Raw genomic sequence first — 23661 nt, forward strand, 5'->3', positions numbered from 1 at the left:
ACTCAGCTAAATGGGAGTTTAAATGACAGGTACTGAACAACAAAGGCTCCCGTGGTTTCTAAACCTGCGGTATCGTGAAACCACAAACTGTCACTAACTTTCCTCTTTAGACTGTTTACACGTCTAACCCTCGACAGGCTGCAGAGACGGACAGAATGTCGCTGTTTATGTTGGAAAGCTGCAGGAGATGTTGATGCAGGTGTGCAGATACATAGATGGGTGTGATTACTTACACTGTTAGGAGCGGAGGGGCAAACATGTGTCCTCCGCTTGATCTTTTTCATCTGTTTGATCTGTGAAGTGTGAAAGAGTCGAGTTCTGTTCAGTTTTGACCCAGTTCAAGTGTCGGTTCCGATTAGAGTCCAGGCTGTGTTCAGGCAGGAGGACAGACGAACCTTAAAACGACATTAAACCTCGCGTCGGGGCGCTCTGCCCTTTCCCTTTGTACAACTCGAACCGTTTGTGACAGGTTTATGTCTTTTGAATGCGTCCAAAGCTTGACCGTTTGTTTTGCCGCCTCAGCCGAGATTCGGTGCATGTCCGTGTCTTTTGCATGCGATCACCAGCTGGCTGCATGCGGCGTGGTCAGTGAAGCCATTTAAACTGGATAAACGTCCTGTCCAAACATTTGCCTGTGGGGATTCGGTGTGACTCATACACTCCTCATAAAGAGGGATCGCAGAGTGCCGTTGTTGTCAGCGTGTTGATGACAGATGTATAGTAGGATATAAATGAAGCTGGTTAAGTAGGAAACACTCGCCTCTCAGTTTATCAGCAGTGAGGCAGCGCTGCTTCCATGTAAACGCTCTCCACTTCCTGAGAACTTATTTCCATACCGTGGCTTTTTTTTTTTATTTATTATTACACCATAACCTCAGTTTTGAAGATTATTTTGTTATTAGGCACGTAGTTATTTTCTGTCTCTTCATACATGATTTTGTAAATAATGACAATTTAATGCAACATTGGCACTTTTAATGGGTTTCAATGCAACTTTTGCATTAAAAGTGTCATTATTTACCGAATGACCCTTTATGACAATATTCATAGGCATTCATAAAGGCTCGTTCATGTTTATGACAGTGTCATGTCGGTCTTATTCACACCCATTTATTAACAAATATTGTCTTTCAGACGGTATCCTATATAAATAAATACAATACATTTCATCAATAGAGACACCAAGAGCTCTTCTAATGTTTTAAAACTAAACAAAATGATTACGAAGGCCACATTACCGACTGTTCGGTCTGCGTATTTACTTCGTGTCAGTCGTCCTCGAGGATTGTGACGTACACGCTGGTATATTATGCAGCTCTTGTCCATTAGCCTGGCTGGACAGAGCTCTGACTCCATTTGAGTGGCAGTGGCGAGAAAAAGACGGATCGCGTTTTATAAAGGAGCTGATGTTACTTTCACTTTAAAATGTATGAGATCTGCATGTTCCTGTGACGCCCTTCCTTCAAGTCTTACCTGATCTGCTGAATTTCTCTGCATCTTCCGCTGTTTTCTATCTTGCTATCTTTTCCCTGAGCGTGTGTGTTGATTCATGTTTGCTTCCATAAAGGTGTTTCTGATGCCACCGCCCTCCGCCTCCCGGCGATCCGTGCGTTTCTGTTTACACTCCTCCTTCTCCTCCTCCTCTGTATCTCTCCTCAACCATCTCAGGGAAAATTACTTACAATGGATCAGTCCGAGCATTTATAGCAAAGCTTTGGAAGCTTACGACTCCCACTGTGGCCAAATATAGTAAATGTGAATCCAGCTGTGTGTGTGTGTGTGTGTGTGTGTGTGTGTGTGTGTGTGTGTGTGTGTGTGTGTTTAAAAAAAAAAGAAAGAAATTGAGTCGAGGGGACTGGTGGGGCTGATGGGGAGGGACAAACATGCATGTGCACGTTTTCTCCTGAGTAAACAGCTCTGGAGTAAAAACAAATTAAAAATCATGTTTGTTGTTCCCGGCATTTTTGCCTTTAGACAACACTGCCAATTAAAGGGGAGTTTTTTTTTTGTTTTTTTTTCCTGCGTTAAGAGCAGAAAGCACTGCCGTTTGTGACGCCGTTTGATTGGCTGCTCGGCTTCTCCCACGTTCCTTCTCCGGGTTAGAGAGCAGCCAGGGTTCTTTACTGCCACGGTCAAATGAAAGGTAAACACAGCACACCTTTGATCGGGCTTTGCGTTTAAGCTCCTTCCTGGAACAGACTGCGTGTGTTTGTGTGTGTGTGTGTGTGTGGGGAGAAAAGGTGAGCAACTTATGAAATGACACACTGAGGTTTAACGTGAGGCATGTGCTTTGCTTAAGGAACGAAGTCTATCCAGGATGCTACAGCTGCCACCTCCTCTTGTTGGTGAAGTGCAACTGAAATTCCTCCTGCATCCATCCATCCGTTCACTCACTCACTCACTCACTCATCCGTTCATCCATCCCCTCCCTCCCTCCTTAATCCTGCCTGGATGAAAACAAAACATGGCGTTATATGAATGAAAGTGGGAGGGGCTGAGTGGCCTAGAAAGGCAGGCAGATAGAGCAGCAGATAGTGGTGCAGGGCCGGGTGAGGCGGCGGTGAGGCAGAGGAGGAGGGGATGAATGAACGAGTGAGCCGACTGGAGCGTGTTTGGCACAGCGGCTGGCTTGTGTAGCCTGATGCAAGCGTGAGCAGAATTGGGAATAATCTTGCAGCAGTAGTGGTGTTATTAGGCCTGGGTTGGCAAGATAACCTTAAAGCAGAAACACCACCAGCTTCACAATGAGATTACCGCTATGGGATCTGCTTGTTTAAAAATGCAGCTTTTTTTTTTTTTTCTACAAAACTCAAACAATAGCTGATAAAAAGCTCGAAACATTAAAAAGAAAAACATGTACTAGCACCGTAAACCCTGCTGTTAACAATCATAAAGTAATGATCAAATTGTGCTAATAAATGGTTTACATCTCTCATAGCGTTAAGCAGAGTATTAACACCACCATTTAAAAATGAATAAATGATAATATGTGATCCAATGATTTTTATTTATAAAAGACAGAAACAAGTATTACCTTCTGGCGGGTGAAATAATGTCGTAATTGCACTGCTTGGATCTGGTAGGATCATAGTTCAGCTATCTCTGACTTTTCATGGCAGTCATAATAAATTTATTATACTAAAATGATTTAAATAATCTTTGTTGATTTAGCAGCTGCACTAATGCCTGCTTTGTTTAGCTTAATATATAAAGAGTAAAAATAATAAATGGAAAAACATGTATGATATTTGTTAAACGTTTCTCTACGTATACATGTTGTTGCCTATAAATCGTGGTGTTTTACTCAACGTTACCACCCTGTGTGTGAATCTGATTTTGGCCTCTATCTCTATGCCACCAACATGAGTTATTACCCTGACCTGTACATCACCTTATTCTGATCCCATCCTCTAAAACTTAATCTAGCTCCTGAAAGCTGGTGTCTGCTCAGAAACAACCTGCCCACATATTTAGGGGCTTTCACTTCCCAAAGGGTGCTAATAGGAAGAGTGTTATTACGCTTTGTAGCACTTTATCTTACCGGTGGTAAAAGTCTTAAAATCATCATGTTGCTAGCTGTTATATTTTCCTATCTGTAAGGTAAAAAAATATTTTACATCATATTTGAATTTCAATCAGGCTTTTATACAGCAACAACTATTTATTTCAGTTCACTTTATTCGGTTTATTTATATAACATCAACAGCAATCACTTTTTATAATAAACAAACCAGACTCTGTGTAGATTTTATTGATGTTAAAATGTAGATATAGACATAGAGCAGCTCATATATCATAGCTTCTCTTTCTTTCGCGCCGCTCCTGCTGTTGCTCCTCTAAAGCAGCGGTTTCGGATTCATCTTTCCGGACATGTTTGGCTCCTTCGCTGCGTCTACCGCCCCTCGGCCTCTGCCCCAGCAGGGCCAGGGTTAAACCTGGGCGGCTCTCCACCCCAACATGGAAGAGGCCACAGAACAGTTGCCTCCCCCAGCCAGCAAACACATTGGCTGAAGCCGAGGGTGGATCTGGATCTGGGGCTGGAGCGGATCTCCGGCGCGGATCCTGGATCTGGAGCCGGACCAGGGACGCCCCTCCCCGCTCCGTTACGCGACGACGCCGTGGTCGCAGCGCGTACGCATACAAACAGCCAACAGATAAGAGAGAGCGGGCTAGGGCTGTGCATTTCTCTCTGTCGGAGACGGCGGTGTGCCGTGGGTTCACAGCTCGTAGTAAAGGAAATGCAGAGGAGTGAAGAACTACCCCAAAGGCTGAACATGGTGTGGTTTTCCCTCTACTCATTGCTGCTCTTCTTTACCCTTATTATCCCACCAACTCCCTGCCCCCCTGCCTGCAGCAACCCTTTTTGCTTCTTTACTCAGGCAGTACAATGGGCAGCCTTCCAAGCAGAAAGAGGGGGTCCTAACCATGTCTTTGGTAACAAATGGATGAGGCTAAGTTCTCACAAACTGTGGCTGCTGCTGCAATTTTCAGCTCTTCGTCGGTGGTGTTATAATTTTTGACTAAATTATAAACGGATTTTATTTAACAGATTAAGATGACTTTTTATTGCTGTTTGACCCGGATCTGTTTTCTGAGACACTCTGGTTCTGTTCTTGATATCAAAACTAGCAGCAGGAGAATTAATCAAGTGATTGTATGACAAATTAAAATGAGTTCAATAATATCTAATGATTATTTTTTTGAAGGGCAGTTTGGTATACAGAGACTTCATAATCCATTTTATTTAATTTATGGTTTCTGTGGAGATTTTTTCCCCGTTTCATTTATTGTTTTTGGTTGTTTTTATTTTGGGTATTTAAAATATCAGTGCTAAGCGTTACAAAATTAAAGTTTATTGGTCTTTGACAGTAAAACCTTGAACATGGCCTATGTTGTGATACAAACGGGATTAATTCTGTCATTATGGTGATGGATATAACAGTGCTAAATTAAAAATACAAATTTGCACAGCCAGGTGAATATTTTCCCTGAATATATTAACTTCAATAAAAGCTGAGTATTGCTGGGAAAATCCTCGAAGACATGGGGATAAGCATGGGGCAACCCCGTCACAACTACAATGGATTGATTTAGATCAGTCCATGTACTCATGTTAAAATGGTCCAGTCTTAAGTCCAGACCTAAATCAACTTGAAAATCTTGACAACTGAGAATTGAATGTTGCTCATTCACTCGTGTTACAATCTGAAGGATCTTCAGTTTCTTTTTTTCTTTTTTTGCAAAGAAAAACAAAATATCTACTCTAAAATACCAGCAACTATAACTAATGTTGACAGGTGGGTGTGCAAGGAAAGGACAGATGAGGTCTGAGTACAAATTCACACCACAATTTTCAGATTGTTAAAGATTTTTTTGCATTTCAAATTTATGTCTCACTGTACATCTGCTTGCATGCAGCTTTTCTTTGGGGTTCATTTAAAAAAAAAAATCTTCCTTTTGAAGCTCAGTTTCCTCTGAGAGGAGATGAACACGCCACACAAACACGTCAGACCTGGTAGACAGTTTGACAATCAGTCTCTCTGACCAAATGGTGAAATGAAAGCTGACATTAGCTAGCAACACACAATCTTCAGGCTTTCAGCCGTTCAGGTTGTTTCCATGCGGCGCTGCAGACTGCTGCTGTTGACCCGCCGACTGTAAACTGTGGTCACTGAATCTCTCCGCGGATGTCGGAACAGCAGCGGTGTTTGTGCGGTTAAATCTTTGAAGGTCTTTACAGCTGCAGCGTTTCTGCTTTTGTTTTTGATCTCTGATTAGTGCTGGCACTCAACTTGTGAGCTTCAGTGCAGTTTAACTTAAACCCTATTAATCTATCTGTGATGTTTTTACCCCTGTAGGGAGCGTTGCTTTACCACTGAAGTCCTGTTTAGATAGCGAGGTTCTGTTAGTGTGGGTAGATATGTAAATACGGGCTAATGAGAGCTTTCATTGGAGCTTAATATCAATCACTGCAGCGGAAAGATCTGTGGCATTTCTGAGAGGTGAGCTTTAAACCGAGCTTGTGTATTTGTGCACAGATGCAAAAAAAAAAAAAAAATGCGTCTGTTTCTCCCACAGTCTGTTTCTCAAACTACAATAAAAATGTTGTAGGTCTGTCTGTGTGGCTTGATATTAACCAACTTCTTCCTCTTCTGCTTTTCCTCAGCATGCGATAACTGTAAAAATGGCGCATGCAGCCGTCAGGGCCAGTGCTGCCACGAGCAGTGCCTGGGTGGCTGCTCGGAGCCGGGGAACGCCACCAGCTGTGTGGCCTGCAGGAACCTCCAGCATGGAAACATCTGCGTGGACAAATGCCCTCCTGGATACTACGTTTTCCAAGGCTGGCGCTGTGTCAGCTTCTCTTTCTGCCAGGTTTGCAGTAGCTGAGATTTCTGTCACCAAATCCCCTTACTGAGATATTCTGATTTATCTGAAGTGGGGTTCTGTGAAGTAGTTTAAAACAGGTAGTGTTTTATTGCTTCCACTTTGTAGGACCTCTGATGGACGTTGTCATAATTGCGAACTTTTAAACAATTCTTATTTTTAACATTTTTTTATAGTGTTTTGTGTTGTTGATTTTTGCAAGGTGTCACTTTTGTGTCAGACAGCTCTGAAGACGACATTTTGGACTCGGATGCAAAGTCTTTAATTTGCTCTAATCTGGGTTTTAATAATTGCCTAATGAATAAATGTCATTATATTAAAAAGATTCAACAAGGAGGGATGAAAGTATATATTAATTTCCTAAGACACAACAGAATAGAATTGAATAGGAAGAGGAATAGGAAAACCTTTATTGTCTCATTGAGGGGAAATTCTGCCGTAACAGAGGATCTGATTTAAACAGGTTCACACAGAAGTTTCAAAAGTTTTAAAAAGATTAAAAATAACAACACTTATATTAATAATAGCATACTGTACAAGATGCAGTTATTAGAATATAAATATTGTACTTACAATCCAAAGGATGTACAACTGAGTGAGATGACGTTTATAAAACGTCCATAACATGGATTTGTTTTGAACTTTAAAAAACCCAGCAGACCTTTTTACAATCAGTATACAAAAACAGCAGAAATCTATAAAAAATATGTGGGGGGAAAAAAGAAAAAGAAACACAAACAAAAAACTGCAACAACTGCGCTATTGCCAGCAGGGATGTAAACATTGAATTTATTGGGGAGCAGCTGCTGGGAGAAACGACGATGAACAAGAACAAGATGAGACCACAGCCATATTTTGGGGGGAAACTAAGACTCGCCACATTTGTTTTTCAGGGGTCAGAAGCCATTTTAATTAATTCAGTATAATAGAAAATCTTTTTAGCCACCAAAACAGATTAGGCGGGCTGATGTCTTTTTTATTATTTTTTATTTTTTCTTTGTCTTGCAGGACCTTCACAACCAGTGTAAGAAATCTAAAAACCTGGATGCCAACTGCCATGAGTACGTCATCCACAACGGCGCCTGCATTCAGGAGTGTCCTTCTGGATACAGCAGCAACTCCACGACGTAAGTCTGGCTCGCCACGAGCTCACATGCAAACACGACTCGGAGGCCACCATCAACACAAGAAAAACAAATGTGTGGTGGTTAGTGAGCACAATGACATTTGTACACAAACGTACAAGGGCGCTGTTGAGTAGAGAGATCTATTATCTGAGTAAAGATTGCGGCCGGGGCTGATTTATTTATTTTTTTCCCCCTTTTGGGGAAATTTAATCGTTTATTTCTCCGTTTTTGTTATTCGTCCGCTCATCAGTGAAATCAATCTTTTAGGCTTAAAACACTTGAAGGGCTTCTGCAGTAGGGTTATTGATATAGCGAATGTCTCGTTGCGTACAACTAACTTGCCGTCTAAGGTTTTCTATCAAAGAATAATCACTTTCCAGCAAAAAGTTCAGTTTTATGAGTCACAAAACAAACAAACCTAACAATCTAATATTGAACTGGAAGCACCCAATGTGGAGTTTCTAGTCATTACTTTATATTAAAGTTCTCAAATAAGCCCATTTTGTTCTCACAGTTTCCAGTATTTTTTAATGGTTACGAAGGTTAATTAAGTCCCAATTCCATTATTTGCCATTTAAACAGAAAGGACTCGTCTGATGTAACAAGAAGCTGGTAAACAGTCTCTGTGCTGTTTATGACTCCAAATGCAAACTGGATATATTATTAAAATGTGATTTTAAAGAACAATCAGCCGTTATTTTATAAAAGTGTTCTTGTAATATTGCGTCCTGTCCAGCTAGTTTATTGTGTATCAAGAGTTTGACATTACTTATTTTTCCTGCTGACACTAGTGTTGTCAAACTGCACCAGCTTTAGTAATCTGTCAAGGAGCTGTTTATTTAGGATCGGATGTTTCACACGGTTGTTTCGTATGGCCTGGTTTATCATGGGGATCTGAAAGATCAGTTTAAAGGGTCATAAACACATTTTATCCTACCGGAAAAGATTATGTCTGTGCTTAAGGTGACCAGAGTAGGATGTGCCAGAGAGGTGGAAAACTTAAGGAACTAAAGAGCCACATAGCGAGGCCTTTATCCTGCTACTCGATATCACCGGTGCAGAAATCATCCTAAACATCTGTTATACCTGCTTCTTCTGAGCTCACCGTTTGATCTGCATTCCAACAATCGAGAGCAGTCTTACTTGTTGCAAAGGAAAATCACTGTCATGCTTATTTAGCCTCACTGGCTCTTGCTAAACCAGGGAGATGCGTGTTTGTTTAGAAGCCAAGTATGTGTTTTGGAAACCACTCCTGTTTACACGCTCACTAAACGCATGCATGAGGCTTGAGCAACGAGTATAACATACTTTCCAGCAGGAGGAATGAAATATTCATGTGACTAAATCATTAATGTGAGCTATTGCAAGAGGCGACAGTCACACCAACCAAAGACGACGACGACCTGAGATCAATATGAAAAGTCGGGGGGGCAGGTTTGTGTTTCACAAAGCCTCTGGGTCTGCAGCGCTCTGACGAGATTTATTGATGCCGCTCATATATTTCAGTATGGTTTGCGGCTGATGTTTTTCACATCTATTTTTCAGATAAAGTCTTCACTTGCGTTGTAAATACGGTTAGATGCACCATGTTTGTGTGTGTGTGTGTTTTTTTGTGGATATCACTCGCCAAACTGTACACTGGGGAAGCTGACCTCTGCGTCTTAAAGGTCAGAGCCGAAATCTTGCATAAGAGGCAGAGTAGAGCCTCACAGTCAGGGCTGCAGGGTGAGGAAGGCGTCTGGACCTGAAATGAATAAGAGTTTTCCCTGCTTCACTGTTTCTCATGGCATAGCAGACACTATAATTGGTGTTTTTTTTTTAAACCACAGATTGATTGATTTGACTATTTGTACAGAATATAATTTAAAGCGCTTTCAATTGAAATCAAGCAACTAGAAGGAAAAACACTTGTACTGAAAAGGAGAAAAACAATCACAGAATAAAAGTGAAATTTAAGTTTTGCATAAAGCAGGAGCGACATTAAAATGTGAATCTAAACTAAATAGATAAAACATGATTAAAATGAAATAAAAAAATAAAAAAATAAAAGCATTCACCTATTGCTCAGTTTTCACTGAAAAACCTTTATTCTGGTTTTATATGGATTTAGTAACAGCCTTTATGTGAATTGTAAAATTTAGATGTGACAGCACAACACCACCCAGGTTTCTTTGTGTCTTGTGCTCACTGAGATGAAGTAAGTGGAAATCTCTCACTTTGTGTTGCTGGGATTAAAAACAGAGACGGTTGTCGTCTTCCTATCATTAAGCTGGAGGGAAACTCTTACCGCTACCTACTGGTATTTTGACCCCACTGATGCAGTGACTGTAAGGAACCGTAGTCACGTGGTGACACAGAAATATGAAGCTGCGATTCACCAGGAGGGTGAGAGATGCCGTAGCGCTCCATAATCCGAGCCGGGAGGAGAATATGGATATTAAATGGATGTTATTCAAGAACGGCGTCTTGAGAAACCCTATGTGTGATTTCTGCTCATACTCATCCAAGTAAGACCTGGACCACAGTACGAGAAAATCCCATTTTTCCCGTCCATCTTTACGCTGTGATTGAGTGTTGAATGCAACCCTGAGATCCAGTAGAGCGACAGGAAGCAGAGTTTCAGCACATGACGGCCGTGATAACAAGACTCTGTGGGAAACGTTCCTCTCTTTTGCACCTCCATCCTGCTCTGGAGAAATGTTTGCCGGTGTTGTGATGCTGCTGAGTTTTGGACTTTAAATCTCACCTTTTAGTGCTGGTGGTTGGGTCGGAAACGGATCCCGTGAAGTGTCTGAAAGTTTTCCAGAGCAGAGTTTGCGTTTGCATGCGCGCCCGTAGATATCGTGCGATAAACAAGACTTTTCCATCAGGCCCGTGTTGCAACACCGCGGCCGATGTGTGTTTTGGTTAAAGCAAGAACTAACGTCATCACAGATGCGCAGCTTCTCACAAGCTGCAGACGCAGTGACAAAATTGGATGGTTGCAGGATATTTTCTTTACTTACATTGTATTCACGAAGGTTTACGGCAGCTTTAACCATAACTAATGTAGCTATCCAGTGAGGGCCGTCTGGATGTTTCGCTGAGATGATCGGTTTCCATCCGTCTATCCGTTTCTTTTGTCTCCTTCACCACAGAGTTTGGTAGTAACTAGGACTAAAAAATTACTTTTGCAAGTATTTTTATTATTTTTACTTGAGTAAGGTTAGTATGGAGTGTCGCTACTTTTACTTGAGTAAAATTTCTGGATACTCTGTGCGAGTGACTTCACAACCAGACACAGGCAAACACCTGCAGTTTTTGTTCAAGTGAAGTTTTATATTGAAAACTGATTTGGAAGAATGTTTCTGTTGTCTGATTTTGCTATTTTATAATTATGCCATTTATATTAATTTTCATTTTGATCTTTTAAAAAAAACTAAATTTCAACATAATGTACCGTATATTTCGCTCCTTTTGATGATGGGACTTTTAAATGTTCTGCTCAGTTAATCAATACTTGAGTTGCCTTTTTACTAAATACTTTTCAGAGAAATTTCACAGTCTGTTACTTTTTAATTTTACTTGAGTTAAAATATGTCGAAGTAGTTCTATTCTTACTTGAGTACAAGTTTTGGGTTCTCTACCCACCTCTGCTCCACCCATCTGTTTATTCATCCATCCATGCATTCACCCATCCATTCATTCATGTTTTGCGTTGGCATGGATGAAACCTTCTCTCATAGTGAACTTTTTAAGTAAATCAAAGGTGAACTGAGAACTCTGCTGACTTTAGTCTGGAAAACTATAAAATTTGGACATGAACAATGTTCATTGTTGGATATTGTTGGATATTTCAGTGCAGTCTTAATGTCTTCATTTCACAAATCTGTAACATTCCTCAAGATGTCACACATCAAAAGACGTTAAGCTTTATGATGGCATGCTGTACACATTTGGAAATTTGCTCCAATCTGTTTTATGACGTTAAATTCATTTCAATTTCTCTCCCAAACTGCGTTTCGCCACATCTGCTGCTCTCAGAAAGCATCTGCTTCTGTCTGCTATGGGAAAGGAGTTTGCTCATCTTTTTTTGGACAACGTGACAGCGAGCACGCAGTCCCACATTTGGTGTGGTTCTGTCAGGGTTGGGCCGAAACCAAAACCTGAGCGTCAGCTGCAGGCCTCTGCTCTAGATGGTTCCAACAGACCCCGGAGTCCGAGTCACAGGGTTCAGATAAACACTGTCCCTTTAAGAGCTGCCCTCGGAGCCCCGGCCTGTCTGCCTGTGTGTCTGTGTTTTTGGTACAACAGCCCAAAACATTCTCCCTTTTCTGCGCTGCAACTAGAGCGTTACGCTGGAGAGGCAGAGTATATGTTTTTTTTTTTTTTTCCCCTCCATGTGTGGGAGACTGAGAAAGACAACAAGTCCTTGAATTTTTCTTATTATTCATTGTTTTGGAGCGCTTGTTACCGTGTTTTCACTCGCTCAAAGAGGAACACTTAGTTGGTCTTTAATTGGCAGGAATCCTCGAGCGTTCGGTAAACCGTAAACAAAGATCGTCGGGGCTGGAACTGGGAGGTTTCCGTGTCTTTGTACTAAATGCCATTGTGAGGACAGCGCAGCAGGAAGAGGGAGAAAGTCAGGGCACGGTCCTTGAGAGAGGGATTATAATAGGAGTTACATAAACAGAATTTAAAGCATGAAGAGATTTCAAACAGCAGTTTGTGCATAGCTTATATGTTTCCCTCAACAAACAGCAGCATCCTTTGTCGGCTTATGTCCCCATGTGCAGGGGCTTTAATAAAAGGTGACCCTTCTGCCTGATCTAAACTTGTTAAAGCTACCAGCCAGAATTTTACACAAAACCTTAAATGGGGTTTGTCAACTATAGACCAACATGCCATCATTTCTTTTTCTTTTGTTTTGCTGTTTTATAGTTGAATAATTAAAACGGCATCCCAAAGAGAAATTTTAAGCGCGCTCCTCCCTCCAGTTACATCACATGAGGCATTTATTTTTTTTCAGTTAATATACAACACTTTAATATAGAAACATACGCCTTTTATCCTTTACTAATACGGGGATTAAGACCACTTAAAAATTAAAACAAGTCAAAACTGAACATTTATGAATCCTTTCTTTCTGTTTTTGGTTTCCCCCCAAAATATTGTGATCTTGTCATCATGAATCCATAACATGGATGGACCAATATAGGGTTTACTGGTGCCAACTGATCAGTTATAATCTTGTGATGTCATCGACACTGTTGTTGCCATGGAAATCAATGTTTCATTATATAGATGTTGTCGATTCACATCTGTTACTGGGGGAAAAAAAACAAAAAACAGATATGAGTTTGTTTTTTAGCTTTCCTTACAGTTGTATTGTCAGCATTTTTAATCTTTCTGTCAAAGGACTAATCATTGTCTTTCTGAATTATAAATGCAGCTTCTCTCCACACATTTCAAGTCATTTTCAAGCGAAGCTCTTCGGGCTTGAAAGCAGTAGTCTGTAAAAAGGAACAAAAAGACGGATTAAGCTCTTTAGGAATCTTTCGAGGGGTCTTCGAAGCTCGTTTGTCGACGAATTTCCTAAAAGGCGCCATCAGGGCCTCTTCGTGCTGTGAAATCCCGCCTGCATTTGTGATTTCGTGCAGAAGTGCACGCGTGCAGGCAGAGGACGTCACCGAGCGAACAGAGAGACAAAGCAACAGGCGCGAGCCCCTTTGGGAGCTACGGCGGTGTTTGTTTGGGTTTGTCAGTGATTACGCTCGCTTTGATCATTCACGTCGGTCGCCGCGGTCCAAATAAACATCAAGGAGGTGCAGAAGTGAACGAGAGCGGGTGTCATCTGCGTTTTACGGGCTCATTATGGGAGTTATCTGATTACCGGAGAGAAACATTCACTTCTGAATTGTGAGCAGATTTATTTGCAACCAAGCAGACAGAAGCTGGTTGTCATTTGAGCCCCAAATTAATTTGATTTGCAATCACCTCCTGAGATTCAACTTCTGACATGTTACAACCTCAAATCTTATATATTTTCCAGGGATTTTATGTGGTACAGTAAGACAAAGTACACAATGATTGTGAAGTAAAAGAACACTGATGCATGGTTTTGTTTTTTTTTTTTTTTTACATTTAAACATAAGTGTGCTGTGGATTGATATTGAGCCCAGTCTTACTCTGATAACAATTAAAAAAAATCTAACTCATAATTTGTCAATTTGGACATTTTCTGTGCATTTGGAGCTCTAGGACACTCGTTGTATGTTAGAATGAAATAGAATATTCATTCATGGGGCTGCACAGTGGCGCAGTTGGTAGAGCTGTTGCCTTGCAGCAAGAAGGTTCTGGGTTCAATTCCCAGCATGGAGTTTGCATGTTCTCCCTGTGCATGCGTGGGTTTTTCCAGGTACTCCAGTTTCCTCCCACAGTCCAAAAACATGACTGTCAGATTAATTGGCCTCTCCAAATTGCCCCTAGGTGTGAGTGTGTGTGTACATGGTTGTGTGTCTCTGTGTTGCCCTGCGACAGACCAGTGACCCCACCAAGGGACAAGGGTGTAAAGAAAATGGATGGATAATTTGGACATTTTCTGTGCATTTGGAGCTGTAGGACACTCATTGTATGTTAAAATGAAATAGAATATAGTAGAATTGAATTTATTGTCATTATATCTGAAGGCACAACGAAATTGAGGATCCTCCACCCGAGCCACCCTTCATCGCTAGACTACGATTTTTCATTAAAAAAAAAACAAACAAGAATATTACAAAGAAACAACAGATTTGAAAATGATGTACTGGTTGGTTTAATCTCAGTTCTCGTGTTTGTTTAGGCTGACCTGTGAACCTTGTGCGGGCCCCTGTCCTAAAGCATGCCAGGGAAATAAAACGATTGACTCTGTAACTTCGGCCCAGGCGCTAAGAGGCTGCACCGTCATCGAGGGCAACATGGTCATCAAGATCCGAGGAGGAAGTAAGCAGTTTTACCCACCGCCCGCAACAGCTGCATGTTCTGTCGTTCTTTGTTCTGTATAATCGTCTCTGCCTGGCTGCAAACTCCACTGTCCTCCTGCTTGCAGCGAACATAGCGGCCGAGCTGGAGGCCAGCCTTGGACAGATCGAGGTCATCAAAGGTTACCTGAGTATTCGCAGAGCCTACGCGTTGGTCTCCCTCTCCTTCCTGCGAAAGCTACATACCATTAAGGGAGAGCAGCTTGAAGCAGAGTAAGCGCTCCTTCTCCCAGCTCTCGTCTCATATTTAGTTCATGCCAGGACGAGTCCGTTAACCGCTTATCTCTGCGCTCCTCCGTTAGTAGCTACGCCTTTTACGCGCTTGACAACCAGAACCTCCGCCAGCTGTGGGATTGGTCCAAGCACAACCTGACGATCGAGCGAGGCCGCACGTTCTTCCACTTCAACTCTAAGCTCTGCATGTCGGAAATCAGAAAGCTGGAGGAGGTGACGGGAACCAAGGAGCGCAACCAGAAGAACGACATCGCAGCTCGCACCAACGGAGACCAGGCCTCCTGTAAGAGTCCTCCTGTCTGACTCAGTGAACATTTTTGGAAAACTGATAGGAAAAATATTTTCCACCCACTCAAATATGCACCACTTTGTGTAGGTCTCAACAACATATCAAGTTTGTAAATTTAATGTCATGAAATGTTTTTAAAGAATTAACGCCTTTGTTGAAGTTTTGGATAAAACTTCATCTTATCAAACTTTAATTATTTTCGCGTTAGAGACCGAAAGGTTTCTGTGTATTTCAAGCTATTTATACAGATATGCTGACCCCTGACTCTTTTGTTGTGTAGGTGAGATGCAGCTGCTGAACTTCACGTCTGTCAAGGTGAGGGCCAACATGATCATCCTGAAGTGGAATTCGTTTTGGCCGTCGGACTACAGAGACCTGCTGGGATTTATGGTTCTCTACAAAGAGGCGTAAGTGGGAGGTTTTTATATCCCGAATGATAAGTTTTGTTTTGTTTTAATACCGGTATTGTTATATTTTATACTGATATAGTCATTGTGCATTTGTTTTTTGTTTTTTTGTTTTTTTTTCCTGAGTCTTCTTATTAACTTTTTTTTTTTTTTTTATGCCAAACGCAGCCCGTACAAGAATGTGACGGAGTTCGACGGACAGGATGCGTGCGGCTCAAACAGCTGGGTGATTGCTGACGTCGACCCGCCACCCCGCGCCAACCATGAAGATCCAGGCTACCTCATCCGGTCGTTGAAACCCTGGACCCAGTACGCCATCATGGTGAGAACCCAGCTGTCTGCGTCCGACGAGCATCAGGTTCACGGAGCCAAGAGTAACATCATGTATGTTCGCACGGACGCCTCAAGTAAGTAGAACTGACCCTGGTGTTTGTTTTTAGATTTTTAAACTGCTTAGATGACATGTAAATATATTTGTTTATGTCAACTGGGTCCGGATCTCATCACTGACAGAACCGCTTAGCTTAACTCGCTTTAAAGCAGAGTTAATAAACGTTCGAGCACTGCATGCTGCTGTAAAACTAGACGTCAATTGATACAGCTTTTAAAGAAAAGTGCTTATTTTGAAACAGAACAGCAACTTTTTCTGCAGGTTTTGTTCAAGCATAATTAAAAATAAATAAAAAAAATGACCAATGAGGCATATCAAAACAGAGAGAACATTGGTATCTGTGAAGATCGATTTGTAGCAATCTGCAGAGTTTGATAGAAATAAACAATAAATGATTGTTAGAACATTAAAGGGTAGTTTTCAGTCTGAGGAGTTTTTAATTTGTTAAAAGGGAGAGTTTCTTTCCCTGTGTATAAAATTATTTAATTTTTTTTCCTTTTTTCTACAGAAATATTTGATGAAACTGATAATTATTGACCTAAACCCAGCAAGTTTAGGTTACTTATCTTACAGTCTGAGTTTTTAGTCAGTAAAACATGGAATCAAACAGCTGTTCATGTCGTATTGTCTTATCTTTCATCTTCTTTCGCTACGTTTTGCTTCACAAAACAGCTGACCGTACCATGGCCGCACTTTGCTTCGGTGTTGTGAATGTTCATTAGTTGTCTGGGCACAAATCTACTGTGTGTGTTCATATGAGATTGAAATTCTAAGGGAAATTGTAATAAAACCATGATCACGATTCTGCTCCTGACTGCATAATTTCCTCTCCTGAAAACAATTCGCAGCATGTTTTGCGTGTTTAAACTCGGAACCGCATGCATGCGGTGTAACTTAATTGCATTCTTATTTCTCCCTTCTCTTCTGGCAAAGCCATAACAGTAGAACCTCTCACTGTTTAATGTGTGTCATATGAGAGTATTCGAATGAACCATCTCTGAGCTGCATTGCCCTGTCGTCATTCCTGTTTTTGCTGGAACTGTGTGTGTTTTCATCCATGCAAGTCTATCAAACAGCTCTACTTCAAGGCCGCACTGTGTCTTATTTTACAGTTTTGGCTAAACGTTGTCTTTTGCCTCCTTCAGAGCCCTCTGGACCTCTGGACCCCATCTCATCCTCGAACTCCTCATCTCAGATCATCTTGAAGTGGAAGCCTCCCACCAGCCCCAACGGCAACATCACCCACTACCGGGTCATCTGTCACAAGCAGGAGGAGGACAGTGACCTCTACAAGTTTGACTACTGCCTGCAAGGTGAGTGGAAACTGAAACCATCGGCTGTTCCCCTTCCTCCTTCCTGACGCCACTCCGTCTTTCCCAGGAATGAAGCTGCCGTCCCGCACCCCGACCCACCTCGACAGCGAAGACGAGCAGAAGTGGAACCGAACAGAGGAGCCCAACTCGGGGGGCGGGTGCTGCACTTGCCCAAAGACGAAAATGGAGCTCGAGAAGCAGCAGAAGGAGATAGCGTACCGCAAGACCTTTGAGGATTACCTCCATAATGTCGTGTTTGAGAGCAAGTGAGTTGTCTTGGATTGGCAGTCAGTTTGTTTATGTATAGCACCAATTCACAACTTGCGTCATGCTGAGTCTTTTCCAGAGTCACATTTCCAGAGGATTTTACCCAATTTTATGAAATTTAAACCCTCAAATGCCTGATCAATTTTTACACTTTCAGTACAAAATCCATGAAAGTCACCGAGACAGGAAGGAAAGAAGGAACCGCACTAGAAAGGAATAAAGAGAGAAAATATTCGACAAGAGACATAGGAGGCAGAAAGTGATGGAAAAAATAGAAGGGAAGGACATGAAGAAGGAGAAAAAGGAAAAGAAAGGCAGGATAGGGAAAAGATGGATCCAGGAAGGAAATCTGGAATAAATATTTTTCCAGTTTCTCATCTTTTTCCATATTTATCCTGACCTGGAAAACACCTACATTCCTGAAATTTCAAGATTGCATTTGAACCCTGAGTAACAAAATAATAACAATAAAAAATTCAAACAAGATAAAAGTGTCATTTTAAAAAACAAGATCAAAAAGAAATTAATAAAAAAAAAAATACCACCTTTGATAACTTACTGTAAAGTAAGCTTAGTAGAGGAGTCAAGTCGAGAAAGCACCGAACAATTTGAGCCACCATTTTCACACAGTAATCAGCTACTTCACAATTGTTTACAACAGTGTCAGCAGACTTTTTTTTTTTTTTTTTTTTTTTTTAATCCCAGAAACCGTGACGTTTCATGTCGAAGCAGCTCACATCTTTCTGTCTGCGGGTTTTCTTAGACGCTTGTTTTTGTGCAAAGCAACAATTTATGGGGGGCTTAAGGTGGGAGGTGCTGAGTGTCTGACCCTTCCTTCCCCCTGACACACACACACACACACACACGCACACACACACACACACACACACACACACACACACACACTTCCCCAAGGGAGTGATTACTGTGCCCATTTTCATTTATGCCAGTCAGAAGTGCAATCATGCGAACCGCCATTTGGAAACACACATACACTCTGCTTCACACACTCATGGCTCTGGACGGGTCGAGCTCTTGGTACAAACAACAATCCTCGTGCTCCCTAAGTCCATCAACCAGAGGGAGACATGGGTGTTTTTCTTCCACCTGACTGAGAATCAACTCGGCAGGAGCTAAGCATCAACAAGGCGACCGCTGCTGTGATTAAAGATGAATTCTGTGATTTTTTTCTTTTAAGTGAAGAAAATTTTATTTCTGTGTTTTGACAAATATAATGTCCTCCACAGGATTTATTGGTACCTTTGGTAAAAATAAAAATAAAAATGCCTTAAACCAAATGTTATCTCACACTGGGAAAGAAAACAAACCTTTAAGATTTATTCTGTGACAAAAAAAATAGCATTTTAGGAAATAATTGTTTCTGTAAAATACTGATTTTTCCTAAAAAAGTAAACACTACCGAAGCAATTTTAAAAGTAAGATTTTTTTGTTATATTGATCAGGGTTTCAAGCAACTTCTAATTAATAATTCACAACTTGTTTCCATGGTGATAGAGAGGCCTATTTCTTTTAGCCACTGACCTCTAGGCCCACATTTATCTCTGCACAGTGAGCTTACTGGAGAATGGAGGATGCTGTGAATCTGTTCATCATTGAATAACCTAAGAAACTTTTCAGGAGATAAAAAAAAAAAAAGTAGTTGTTCAATTCTACCAATCAATGGAATATGAATAAAGTTTTTACTTCAATCTGCTCCTTCTTAAAAATGTTAGGAGGAAATGTGATAACTAAAAATGTTGGTATGTTAAATCTTTTAGTATCTGAACATGTTGGTGGTTTTAAATTATGATGAGGGGCCAAACTAAATAATTCTGAGGGCTGGATGTGGCCCCCGCGCCTCAATTTGGACAACCCTGATCTACAGGGGAACAAAAATCCCTCTCTCTCTGTTCCACCGTCGTGTTATTGTGGAAAGTTTCTCTGCTGACTAGAGACAGCAGGTGTGCCAGTAAGTGTGACATCAGTTATGTTGATTAAAAGGAAAACAAATCTCAAAATTAAATTTTCTTTCCCACTGGAGATGTTTTCAGCCTGTTTACTCGTTTTTTGGCAAGAGTTGCCAAACACGTGTGGATTTCACCAGATAATCGGAGGCGCTGGAGATGAAGGACGCTTCTCTCAGTGGCGTCACCTGCTGCAAATGGCTGCTGGCGTCTTGAACGTTCTAGAGCAGGGGTCTCAAACTCCAGCCCTCGAGGGCCACTGTCCTGCAACTTTTAGATGTGCCTCTGCTGCACCACACCTGAATAAAATAATTAGGTCATTAGCAAGGATCTGGAGAACAGATCTACACAAGGAGGAGGTAATTAAGCTATTTCATTCAAGTGTTTTGTACCTGTGGCACATCTAAAAGCTGCAGGACAGCGGCCCTTGAGGACTGGAGTTTGAGACCCCTGTTCTAGAGGGAGTTTATCGTTTTGAAGCCATGATGTCGGATCGATTCCTGGGAAAGCCGAGTTCGGGGTCACGATTTGTTTGCTTTTTGTAACGTCTCCTTGCCTTGTTTTCCCAGACAAAGTCGTCCACGACGCTCTGTGGAGAATCCTGAGCCCGTCGACTCCACGCACTTTTACTCCACTATGTCCAGTCTGCAGACCACCACTGCCTCGTACAAGGAAGAAGAGAAGGACGATAAGGTATCCGACGTCTTAAAAAAATAGTTCTGTTTCACGGGTAAAGTTCTCATTCGGTGCTTTGTTTGGTTTCGGATGCTGGTTAATAACGCAGTGTGAAACCCGCTTTATTATTTTTACTGGATCTATTCGCACAGTCAAACTAATTCCCTCTCCTTATTTCTGCTCAGGTGGTGGAAAATGTGTTTGGTAGGGAGTCAACGGTCATATCCAACCTGCAGCACTTCACCAGCTATAAGATAGAGATCATAGCCTGCAACCATCCCACTGACCCCAACCGCTGCAGCATGGCCACCTATGTCAGCGCCCGGACCATGCCGGAGTGTAAGGACCCTCTCATATATCAGCTCATAAATCTTTACAAGGTGGATAGATGTTTAAAAGCTACCACCGATCTGCTTGTTTGTCGAACTTAAAGCTAACGCCATAGCATATATTGATGTTTGAGATGAAATTAGCCCCACTGAGATGCTGCTCCTAATGTCCAGTAAAAGCAGACGACATCCCGGGCCCGGTGACCCATGAGATTGTGAACGAAGAACCTCCCCATGTGCTTGTGAAGTGGCACGAGCCTCCATCGCCTAACGGCCTCATCATCCTTTATGAGGTGTTCTACCGCAAGGTTGGAGACACGGAGGTAAACCTCTTCGGCTGATGCAGATTTACAAACATGGTGCTCACACCAGAAATCTAAAAACTCTGAGAAATATTCCTACTACTAGGCTTTATCCCATCCTATCTGTCCATCCATCCTTTTTGTCAATGGAAAAGAAAAAGAAAGTGACTTTTGTGTGCACTTCGTATCAAAATTGGATTCTGGTTCTGGTGGACAAGGTGCACATCTGTGACAGTGTGCGCGTTTGGCTCCAGCTGGTTCCTTGCTGCAGATGTGTGATTGAAAGCCAGCATTAGCAACAGCTCTGTTGCCAAAGTGACAGAAGCAGGAAGGAAGGTTTCAAATGCAGCACCTCAAACTCAGTCAAGTCACACACATGCAGCCTAAACATACTGATCTATAATTGATTAAAAATTCTTTTCAGAGCATGTTTTAATTAATTAACCAGGTTGTACCTTTGTGGCAGACGTAAAGATATTTTATTGTTCATGCAGTAATTGTTATACAGCCAACATTTCTTAAAATGAAACAAGCACTGCTTATCTTTAGCCTTTATTTTGTAAGATAATTCATTCATTTTGTAGCATGAATACTTTGAAGGTTTGAGTGCAGGGGCAGTGCACAATAAATTAATTTAGCCTCTTATCAGAGCTTTTAAAGATGAACGTTTGAATTAAGGCGTCATGCATCATTAATTGTGTTTTCTAAAACTTTACATATCTGTAAATCCACAAAATAATCCAAGAAGCCTTTTTTTTGCAAAATAATGCCCAAAAAAGAGTTTCAGGAAAATGAAGAGTTTTCCTGAAATAAATAAATTTCCTAGATTTTGGGTCATTTTGGTTGAAAGGCAGCTTTTTTGTGGCTGCATTTCCATCTATATCTGAAGTTTCTCTCCTGCATTTAAATATAGATTCATTTCCTTTCTTAAAAAATCTGCTTGAACACAGGATCAGACCAAAATGTTTGGTTTGAGTCTTTTACTGAAAAGATAGTCGAGCATCAGAGTTTGAAATTGTTCATTTTTATCCAGTGTTTCTTTCCAATTAATTACCTTACCTCTCATTATTTGTTAAGCAAACTCATACTTTTCCCCCTCTTTTTTTTCCCAGCCCCACTCAATTTGCGTGTCACGGCTGAGCTACGAGAAGTTCGGTGGCACAAAGCTCACCCTGCTGCAGCCTGGGAACTACAGCGTGGTCGTCCGGGCTACGTCGTTGGCTGGAAACGGATCTTTTACAGAAACCACATACTTCTTCATGCCCAGCCGTAAGACAAGATGACATCCAGCTTTACCAGATGTTTACAGTTCCCTTTTCTTCGTAATGCGATTCACGGTTTGCTGGATTGACGTTCAGAGCTATGCGTTTTCTTACTCACCGTCTTCTGTCTTCCTGCAGCTGATTCAGGTATAGCTTGGATTGTTTCCGCTCCGATCGTCTCCTCCATCTTGCTGTTGTTCGTGGGAGTCATCGCCTTTTTTGCCTTCAAGAAGAGGTAAAAATTTAAATAAACTTTGTCCCAGACAACATCCCATCATCTCTAACAATACAGCCACGAACCTCAATGTGTTTTATTGGGATTTTTGCTGGTAGACATACACAAAGTAGCCAAAATTATAAAGTGGAAGAAAAAAAATCATGCATGTTTATCAAGTGTGTTGTTTATTTTGAGTTCGATGGTGTTTGTTGAAGGCCTCAGAGGTTTTTTAAGGCCCTTCACTCTACTGATATGAAATAAAGCAGAAGGAACTGGACTTTTCACGTGTTGATGTTCAAAGTATTTTTTTTATCAGAAGTCCTTTGCAACAAATGCTGAAAATGCTTGTGTTTTCATTTAGGAGGAAGTTAATTATTTGCTTATCTGCATCTTTTAACATATATCAAAAAGACTAGTTGGTTAATTGAATAATCTGCAGAATGTGCCTTTTTTTATCCAATGAATCGATTAATTGTCAGGGTAATCAATTACTAGCAGCGTCTCACATGCTTTCTGTGCTTGTTTTACAGGCAAACTGAAGGTCCGTTAGGAGATCTCATCACCTCACCAAATCCTGAATACTTCAGCGCCAATGACAGTAAGTCCAACCTGTACCCTGTTTTGCTCTTTCTGTTTTCGTAAGTATGTTGGCACCGTGAAGAAGAAGAAGAAGAAGAAGTCAGCTCTAGGTCTGTGAAGGGTTCCTGCAGCCATCCGTGTTGTGTTTTTTTTTTTTTTTTTTTTGTTTAGTGTATGTTGCCGACGAGTGGGAGGTCCCTCGGGAGAAGATCACGCTGCTCCGGGAGCTGGGTCAGGGCTCCTTCGGCATGGTGTACGAGGGAATCGCTCAGGACATCGTCAAAGGAGAACCGGAGACGCGCGTCGCCGTCAAAACTGTCAACGAATCGGCCAGCCTGAGGGAGAGGATCGAGTTCCTGAACGAAGCGTCGGTCATGAAGGCCTTCAGCTGTCACCATGTGGTACGGGCGAAAGCCATCAGCGTCCGGCACGCCGAGGCAGCTCGCTGACTCACAGCTTTTTGCCATGTTGCTGAAAGCAGCATGAGCACATGTGACTCACGGAGTCATGACTCGCTTGTTGTGCTGAAGCTGCCATATTGACACGCAGCTAGACTCCAAAGCAAATGTTCACACTCTGTGAGCGATAGTGCCTGCCATTACTATTTCATTACACAACCTGTGGAGGAGCAGTTAAGCCGCCGCGCGTCCGCGCTGTCGGCTAAAAGCAAAACCGTGTTGGGATGTAGAGGAGGAGTTTTATTATTTACCTGGGGAGGAGGAGAGATAGTCCAAATTGAGCATTGATTTGTAAATGTTGCAACTTGTCTGCATAATAAAGACTCTCGCGCAGATCCGGGAAAATATTTATATTTAATGCACTTGTAGTCAGTGAATAATATGCAAGCTACTGTCTATTTTTATACGTTTTGTGTTTTTCCAGCACTTTAGATATATAATGTAACAATATTTATTCAATTT

At 41.6% G+C, this 23661-nt stretch overlaps 1 protein-coding gene across 1 annotated transcript in view; it reads left to right on the forward strand.

The window, feature by feature from the left end:
- The window catches only part of insrb (insulin receptor b), an 81400-nt gene that overhangs the window by 48651 nt on the left and 9088 nt on the right, over positions 1-23661 (forward strand). The window contains exons 3-18 of the mRNA XM_014999213.2: positions 6167-6372; positions 7393-7511; positions 14335-14474; positions 14581-14725; positions 14815-15029; positions 15316-15442; positions 15611-15849; positions 16979-17146; positions 17214-17412; positions 19947-20070; positions 20238-20391; positions 20556-20704; positions 21796-21952; positions 22084-22180; positions 22693-22760; positions 22913-23142. Of these exons, the coding sequence (XP_014854699.1) occupies positions 6167-6372; positions 7393-7511; positions 14335-14474; positions 14581-14725; positions 14815-15029; positions 15316-15442; positions 15611-15849; positions 16979-17146; positions 17214-17412; positions 19947-20070; positions 20238-20391; positions 20556-20704; positions 21796-21952; positions 22084-22180; positions 22693-22760; positions 22913-23142 (2537 nt within the window). The remainder of the gene's footprint in view (positions 1-6166; positions 6373-7392; positions 7512-14334; positions 14475-14580; positions 14726-14814; positions 15030-15315; positions 15443-15610; positions 15850-16978; positions 17147-17213; positions 17413-19946; positions 20071-20237; positions 20392-20555; positions 20705-21795; positions 21953-22083; positions 22181-22692; positions 22761-22912; positions 23143-23661) is intronic.

This window comes from Poecilia mexicana, unplaced genomic scaffold (genome assembly GCF_051168715.1).
Source record: "Poecilia mexicana isolate PSO_F unplaced genomic scaffold, ASM5116871v1 scaffold_4, whole genome shotgun sequence".
Lineage (NCBI taxonomy): Eukaryota > Metazoa > Chordata > Actinopteri > Cyprinodontiformes > Poeciliidae > Poecilia > Poecilia mexicana.